At 41.0% G+C, this 9245-nt stretch overlaps 1 protein-coding gene across 1 annotated transcript; it reads right to left on the reverse strand.

The window, feature by feature from the left end:
• Positions 1–735: 735 nt before the first annotated feature.
• LOC142402682 (cryptic protein-like) lies at positions 736–4714 on the reverse strand. The gene is given in 7 exon segments (XM_075488391.1): positions 736–860; positions 2523–2632; positions 2737–2851; positions 3753–3929; positions 4041–4090; positions 4603–4690; positions 4693–4714. Coding segments are annotated over 7 exon segments (687 nt in total).
• Positions 4715–9245: the final 4531 nt, after the last annotated feature.

Raw genomic sequence — 9245 nt, forward strand, 5'->3', positions numbered from 1 at the left:
GTCCTTTTAAAAAGAAAAGAGGCGCTCATATTTCTAGGATGTGAAATAATATAAGCCCCCAAAAGACAAATAAGTTTCAGCTATGTGTTCTTAAGAAACATATGCTTCCTGCCTAAGATTATGCATATGTACAATTTGGCCATAATAAATAATAATAAAAACTGAAAGACTATACAACTTTTAGAGTTCTTCTGTATATTAGGGTTTGCAATATACCTACCTTTAAAACCCTCCTTCTCTCTTCAAATTTCAGATTGTTCATTCTACCCTGCCGTTTTCTTACTGTTTTGTTACAGGATACAGTACAATGACAAATGGTAGATAAGAATTTTCAAGTTTAAATAAAGCCAAACATAAAAGCTCTTCAGAAATGAAATCAGCTTTATTTGTTAAAATAGTTGTACTGTGTACAAAGGAAATTACTATAATTTACAATACTTAAGGCATAGAACATCGGGGGTTTTTGCTTCCACTGGAAGAACAGTACTGTAGAACTAAAGAATTGTCAGAATCAGACATTGATAGTAGTAATAAAATAATAATATAATAATAAATACTTCACATTCATATAATCTGAATTTATAATAATCCAAGTGTTTCAGCATTAACTAATACATCTTAATCTGCCTCCAACATGTAGGTAGAAGTGTCTTCTGTAGCTCACAGAAGAAAAAAGTTGTATGACTCATGGTGAGGGTTACATCAACCCTAAAATATTTCCCTTTTTGTCCAGTTTCACAACTGCCAGCAGCAGAGCTCCAGGAGAACAGTGAGCAGGCAAGTGAGTGCAAACACTGTTTGCTGTAATCTTAGCCCATTAGAATATAGTCTGGTAATTTCCTCCTTTTCTGATTTCAGTTCTAAAAAAATATCAAGAAAATAAAAGGTTTAATGAGTAAAATATGTAAATTTTAAAACATAAGGATTTTCAACATACTTTGAAAGTCCTCCGACATCTCACAGGTACTTAAGTTAAAGGTATCAGCTGTTAAAGCCAATCAAAGAGGCTATTCTCAGGGGAGAGATGTGAATAGATGTCCCATCAATGATCGTTTGAGGAGCAACTGATAGCACTTATCAGCTCTTGCAGGCATTAATCTCAGAATAATCAAAAGTAAATACCAAGTAAAAGAACAGCAAGATCTTCACAAGAGGTATGCACTCAAGTCTGCATGTAGCCTTTTAACCCTTCCGTTAACAAGAAGGGGCTTCATTTATTAGCACAAGCAGAAAGCCATACCTTCATGCATGTGAAAGCCACTGAGTCCCTGCTCAGCGGATGAGCAGATGATTCTCCACTGCCACCTTTATTGCCTTTGTTAAGCTGAGCTCAAGAGTAGTAGGCAGTAGACTGCTTTTACTGAGCATGGCAAAGCCTGTTAGGCCTTTTGCTCCTGTAATGGGAAACAATAGGGCTGATTCAAAGGTGAACACCCAAGGGAAGAAGTGAGCATTTAACTCTTCTGAAGAGTTTAACGAGCAAGTTGAGTGCCACACATAATTAGTCAATACAGAAGACTTCAAGGCAAAAGCAGTTTTGGTGGTGGGTTTTTGGTTTTGGTGTTTTGTTTTGGTTTGGTTTTTGCCTGTGGTTGCAAAGATAGGAATGTCACCTTTCTTTTGCATTTCACTTCTTTGGACTTGTGGGCTTATCACACAGTAGGGCACATCCTGGGGACCTAAGACGCTCAAGTTTTGAAATTTGTATTTACTTCTGAGTTGGTGGTATAACTGAGGAGTCACAGCTTCTATGCACTGCTACTCAGATAGGTATCCGGTCAGGAAAGAAGCTAGTTGATACACTGTTTTCAAAAATACTCAAACCTTTATACAGGGATTTTCATAAACTGATCATAAAGACTTGACTTAAAGTAATATAGTGCTTTTGAGGAGTCTGGGTGCTGCTACTTTACACTGCTCAGGACTATGGCTACACATTTTTTGTGGAGTGTGCTCAGTCTTAGAACTCTGCACAAGTATATTTTGAAGATTAAGATACAGATCTTAAAATAAGGTTCAGACTAGTTTTCTGCCATTTATGTGTTAAGTAGCTTATGCAAGAACATGCAAGTTTTCAGTACTTGTTTCTCTAGTGTAATACTGGTTTCTACTTCTACCACACCAGTTTACGCTACTGTTTTTTCTCTTTCCTCATCTAAGAAATATTTTTGTATGCTTGGATGTAGTTTAGTTGTACAAATTGTCCTGGATAAGTGGGAAGTCATAGACATGTGCAGGTTTTGCAGAACAGGAAAACATTTAATCCCTGTAATTTTCAATTAAAATGGGGAAAAGTTTCCTACTGCACAGGAGTATAAAGATCTCGAAGTATTTTATGTGATGTACTATACAGGCAACAGCAGTATTATTTACTGTCTCACTAATGCATTCCCTGAAGCAAAGCAGGCCACTGCAGAAGTCTAAATAGAGCACATACAGCATCCTTTGAGTACCCCACCTTTGCAGAAGGGAATTCTGTTACCCACAAGATAAAAAATGGTTGACTTAATGCCATTCCTTACCACAGTTATCGTGCATTATTTCTGAGAGACAGTTCAGAGTACCATAGCCGCACCGACACAGCCAACAGCCCTTCAGTACCCAGGTGCCATGGGCAATGCTGCCGCAGTTGCTGTCAAGGACAAGGGAGACATTTGGTACGTCCCTGATCCCACCACAGAAAACAATTACCTAGAGCAGCTCGCTCACCCTCTCTGGTTTTGGTCTGGTTTTTACCTTCGCCGCTCATCATGTTCACAGTATCTGCCAGTGAAATGCTTTAGGCAGGCACAGAAAGCCCCTAGGATACAGGTCCCTCCGTTTTGGCAGCAGTGTCTGTTCAGTTTTTTACCTGCAAGACAATATCACAGCAGTTACCAAGCATCCTGGGGGCTCCGAACCTCCCCTTTTCCTCACTTTTTCTCTCAGGTCTCTCCAGTTGCCAAAGGATCTTAAGGATATCTAGTTTTATTGTCTTTAGAGACAATAAAATTATCTGCCTGTTAGGAGTGTTTGTTCAGCTAAGCCCAGTTTGTTTAGGTAAGGATTAGAAGCAAACTACTAGGGATTACAGGATGGTCAAGAAGCAATGCCTTGGCAAGTCCTGAAGCAGCAGCAGCATATATTCAAGTGAAATATTTCACTTTGACGGAGGCAGGTTTCAGTCACACTAAGAAACGGGCCGTTGTTACTGGGAAGTGGTGCTTATTTTTGAAGAAAGGAGGCCTTGTAACTGGGAAGAGTTGCTTAGTTTTGAGAGGGGAGAGGAATGCTGCCTCAAGCCTTTCTCAGACTCCTGGAATTGAATACCAAACTAAAACTTTATATGTGTAGGAGGAATCATAAGTCTGTCCTTGGGTTTTTTTTTCCATTAGTACTGTTGTTTTCAGACAGCTCAAACTTTTTTAAAAAAAAAATTAAATATTTTTGGTCATGAAAGATGGTGAATTTTGGAAAATGAACAGAATTTTACAAAATTTTACAAACACTTTTGCAAATCCAAGGGACCAATCCCTTCTTAATTCCTAGTATCCCTCCCTGTTTTCTGTTACCACCTTTTGCAGGTAAGAGATCCCCGGTTCTACCTTAAATTTTTATCACCATTTCTTAAGTGGCCACGGGAATAATTTAAATGAGAGGCCATAGAAAAACAACCAGCTGGAATCTTCCAGGACAACAGTCAAAGCATTGCTGTGATGTAATATTTTGAAAAGCAATTTTATGGCATTGTTTAAATAAATAATGTTACCTACTCTCTGTAATCCCAGTGAAAGGTACGAATGCCCTGGAATTATGTTGCTTTCTGCTTTCGTAACTCTGATTCATGTCACTGAGAGCATTTATAATAGTCCCTTCGTTCTTGGGCTGCTGCTTTTGTGCTGTGGCATTGAGACTTTTCACATCTTCTTCACGTTCTTCTTTTTCACGGCCTTGACAAGAAGTGCAAATATGGAAGAGAAGGGTAGCTTGTAATGAAGCAATGCATACTGTAAATGTACAGGAGAAACACGGGGCGGGGGGAAACACGAAATTTTCCTTACCTTTTCCTAAATGAACAGCCTGCCAGACCAGAGTCACAGTGAAAAGAATTCTACAAAAAACAAAGAGCTATAATAAATTTGTGCTGATAAGACACAAAGACCAAAACGGGGGGGAGGGGGGGGGGGCTTTTTCAAAGCTTTATCAATCTTTGATAATATAAAATATAAATATTTTATGCCAGCAGTAATTCGAATTAACACATCAAAAATCTCAAATTAAACTTGAAAACTGGGGGGGAGGGGTGTGTGGGGGGGTGCGGCCGGAGAACAGGGACATACAGATTAGGCTTGCTTCCAGAAAGCTACGGATTCCATACATTTGCTGGTTGACAACCAGTGAAAACTGTCTCTTTCTGTACATTCCTTTACCACAACTACGTTGTTGCCAGTAGTTACAAAAGCAGCAAAGGCAAGAGGAAAACACTAGCTTTCACTTCACTCGCAGTTCCAGGTACATTTGTTCCTTGCAGCTTCCTGGACTGATTATCAAACAAAAAAAGCACTGCTAAAAGGAAAAGCATCCTCGGCTAGAGAAGGTCCCTGGCAGCTCAGGCAGCCTTACCTAACATGATTTCCCCAGTACATTTTCCTGCAGCCTGAAACACCCGTGAGATCCTCCAGGAAAGCTTGAGCAGAAGGAAGAGGTCCAAGCCCCTCACTGAAGGCTGTTGCATGCAGCAGTCCTCACACCGTACCCGGCAACAAGACGAGAAAGAAGGATGGATGAAACTTGTCTCTTTCTGTCCAGCTTATAACAACGTTGAAAAGACATAGTTCCCAGTTGTACCGCTTGCTGAGACCCCACTGAGGTCCTGGCAGTCAAGGACCATCTCTCGGAGCTGGGACTCCCTGGCCTGCCCCCGATTTACATGCACTGCTGAAGGGTGGAGCAAAGTGGGGGCACCTACTGTTGGGGGAAGACTTAAGGGCCCATGACCACAAAAAAGCCCAAGCCAGGAAGATCTCAGCTCCAGTTTATTTCTTAACATAAAAACCCTTGTACCACCATACACTGCATGGGGAAGAAAAAACTGTTCTGCAGAACTGCAATAGGTATATAATAAACTGCAGTAGGTATATAAAAAAGGTTAAAAAGCCTCAGCTCTGCCTACATGCCTTTTCTCTACCAGGGTTTTCCACAGGGGGCTCTGCTTTATGAAGGTGTACCACTTTGCAGCACAGGTAATCCGTAGAGCCCGCATTAGAGATTTCTACCAAAAGTACTACAGAAAGCAGTATAAGGTTCTTGCCAGAGTTTTGTTGTCTCACAAGAGCTGTTAATAAACTCTTGAAATACCTTCTGAAACTTTTTTACTATTAGTAAAATTAGATCCATTTAGTGAGTATTCCTAGTCTGAGTCCATGCAATATCAGTAGATACCTAGATTTAATTTACCATGTGCACTGAAATGGGCTAAGAGCACTCACACAACTTTACTACGGCTCAGCAGCATCAGCAAAAAGACCTGCAGCTGGACAGTGGTAAGAAAGCAGCTCTGGGCAGTCTTTTCTCAAATGGCTCTACCTGTACCCCGGAGTGCACATGGCCTTTACCTAAGTTGTAACTGCAGCAATACAGCTGTTTTGTTTTGGGGGGGGCAAGTGGAAGAGGGATGCTTTCATTATGCCAGTGCAAATCAAGCTAGTACAAATTGCACCTCAGCTAGACATATGATCACACCAGACATACGGGTCAGACCTTCACTGAAGAAGTGGCTGTACTGGCTAAAGACATTGTCATCTCTTGTTGTTTGTAACTCCCTGTGGCTGGCACTTGTCAGCTTTGCCCCATCCAAACTAATGGTTTGGAAGCTGTGGACACCCCTCATCCAATTTGGTACAAAGGCTGGCACAATTTACAAAGAGAGCTGTCCGAATTAAGTCAACCCACTTGGCACTGAAGCAGATGGAGAGTGTTCTGAGGACATGCTCTTTCATGTCTCCTGTGGGGACACTGATCTCCAACAAGAGGACAGAAGTGCATGGCTGAGATACGAAACGGCTGTTTCTGCAAGGAATGCTTGCAGGGCAGTGCTCTGCTGGGCTACATCAATCTTAGTGGACAAGGCATTCCCAGTGCTAGTACAAATGTTGACTCAATTGATCTAAGCTCAACCATTTCTTGTAGGTGTAGGCTAACTCCTTTAGCTTCATGGTAACTTGTTTCATGGTGTGTTTTATGTTTGTTACTAATTTAAACTGATTTAGATGAAGCTATTCGTGTTCCAGACTTGTACCGAAGTATCATGTCTTTTCAAATTGAGAGTCTGTGATGTACATTTGTGTGTAATTCAGCTAAATCAATGCTAGAAGAATTTGTATACTAACACTTGTATGTAAGATATTTAATAGGAAGAATGTTATGATAAAAATCACAACATGTTAATCCAGGAAGGGATTTTGTTTTTCATATCCTAAATAGCAACAATTTTGAAGAGACAGATTACTCTCACCATTATGCTGTCTGCCTCTACCTGCTGTGATTCACACAAACTTCTAAACTAAACATGCGTTAAGGTTTAGGTACTTGCTTTAAACCTAGCACATGGGTTCAAGTACTGTCGTGACAACAGATGCTGTTCTGAATTGGGACTGTAAGATATTTCACACAAAATGAAAGAGATATCATTTTTGCATGTGTTCACAAAACATGTATGTTTGTTTTATCAACATATGAAAATGTTTACTTGTGGAAAATACTTACAATCCAAACAACTCTTGCTTTCATTTCAGTTCTCTAGCTGTATAACGAGGTTAGTATTTTGAGTTTAAAAAGAACAGCTGTAGTTACATTTGTTCACTGTTTTTTGTTACTATATCAGGAACACAATATGCATTTTCAATTTGGTCTAACTGGTAGTATCACTTTAAGTCACAATATTCAGATGCTGAAATGTCGTCATTTAGCATCTAGTTTGCTGGTTTTCCCCTTCTCATAGATCGAAGGCAGAAAAAATAAACAGAGATAAGTAAACACAGAAACATCACACTTACTTCTTTTTTTTTTTTACTAAATGCAGTGTCAATATAGTTCTACTGGAGAGCTTTTCTGGGTATCAGATTCCCAGCCCTATACTGAAGGTAACTTTCAAAATGGGGATGCTGGTAAAGAAATATTGATCAATTTTCACACCCTGTGCCATTTGTTTAACATCAGAAGTCATCCCTGTAACTGCAAGAGCTAACAACCTGGGGAACTGTAAAGCAGTTGGTAAACATTTCTCACTGTGATACCTTGTTTCTTCCTTTCTTCTCCCTACAGCCTCACCAACAAGGCACAGGCAGGAATGAGGACAATGTAAATTGCTCCGATGCTGCTGTTGCCTGACTGCACTATAAAGGTGAGATTGGTGCGACGCTGGAAAAGTGCTGCTGTTCGCTGTTGACAGAATCTGCCAGAAAGTGTTTGCTTCTGCTCAGGGATTTGCGAGGAGCTGCAGAAGGGTAGATGCACCCCCTTTATCAGCTTCAAGTAAGATAAGAGTGGAGCCAGCCAAGGAGCTGGTCCTGAGCATTTCAGTCGAGCCCTGTGTACACAGGAGATGGTTAACCATTAGTTAGGGGCCTTCAGTGCTGTTAGTTCCGACAGCAGATCAAGTAGCCTATACGGATAAGGGTAGTAGGAAAACATGGTGTTACCTTATTAGTGCTCGTCCAGGGAACTGTAGGCCTGTAGCCTACATCTTCTGGCACTGTTTTCCAATGTGCAAGTGGATCGCTACACTGAAAGATGAAGTTTGGATAGTACGTGCTGTTTTTTGGTATGTTAGTATTTCATACCAACTGTATTCCTGTGTAGATACTCAGTATTTCTGAGAGCTTGAGGATCAATAGATGCCTAAGGACTGGAGGTAGCAATGGAAAGAAAAGAAACAAGGATGAAGAAAATGTGGATGTCTCTGACTTCCTGGGAGCTGTGCTGGAAAGCCTGCTCAGGGGTATGCAAAGTTCAATGATGGCCAGTGCAGCCAAAGCGTCTGCTGACTAGAAAGCTTTAGGTGCCCAAATTCCAGCTAAGGGCTAGGACCAGATCTCTAGCCAGATTGGGCAATGTTAAATCAGTTATGCAGAATATTGTGGAAAACAATGGAAAGCAATTATCCCCCCTGGACATTTACTGAAATCTCGAGAATAGAGACTTCTGTGAAGCAAAGCTCTCAGCCTGGGTGACTTACAGTTCTCTGAGGAAAAGGCAGACCCTCAGATAGCTCTCAGATTGTGCTTAACTCATTAAATGGTAAGGATCCTGGATGGAAAGACCTAGTGCTATCTAGCCCGAGATTTTTATTTTTATTTGTTTATTTTTTTGTTGGCTACAGCTGCTACTAGGACTTCTGATAGCTACCCAGGCATTCTTGCTTTCCAAAGGCTATGTAAAACTTAAACACAGTCAAACTGAATGATTTTTAGGGTGTCACAGAACTTTCTCGACAGGGGCTGATCAGACCAGCTCTTATTACTGTCAGGAATTTCCTGTAGGATTGTGTAGGGGTTGCTGTTGTTGCGTCTTCATCTCTATGTATGTATGAAGCGGAGATCATACACAGGCACAAGAGCTTGCACTGCTTCAGCAGTGCAGTATAAATGCCCCAAGCAGCTTTTTTCACTCCAGGTTAAGAACGGCTTACATTGGTTTAGTTGGAATCTGCCACTAATTGACTTGAGGAAGTAAGAAGCAGGAAAATAAGATAATCCGTACAGTGGCTGGCACCAGTTTAACTAATGCCACAGGTCCATGATCAACTTAGCCAGGATAAATGGCTGCTGCTGCTAAAAGGATGAGTCCCCCTCTGTCTTACACCATGGGTTATTTGTTTGTACTGCCTCCCTCACACTGCCATTACTGTTTGCGCAGCCAGGAGTCAGCTGGAGCAGGGAGTTTATCTGAAAGACAACTCAGCTGGCAAAAAAAAAAAAGGTAGTTTTCAGCAGGTTCAGTTCCCTGATGTGGTTCGCCACATGAGCACTATTGCTGGCAGAAGCAGGAGGCAGGGATAAGCAGCCATGGCCGTGTAACAGGCAGCCCCGTTCTGTAGCAGAGCTGATTTATACCAGATTAAATTGCCTGTGGAATTTGTAAAAAGATTTCAGTTCATAAATTTAAACTGGTGTTCCCCTCCCTAGGAAATAAACCACAGCCAATATATCCACATGATAATGATACCAACTTCTATGCTCTCATCCTATTAGCACTGACTAATACAG

The sequence above is a fragment of the Mycteria americana genome, chromosome Z (genome assembly GCF_035582795.1).
Source record: "Mycteria americana isolate JAX WOST 10 ecotype Jacksonville Zoo and Gardens chromosome Z, USCA_MyAme_1.0, whole genome shotgun sequence".
Taxonomy (NCBI): domain Eukaryota; kingdom Metazoa; phylum Chordata; class Aves; order Ciconiiformes; family Ciconiidae; genus Mycteria; species Mycteria americana.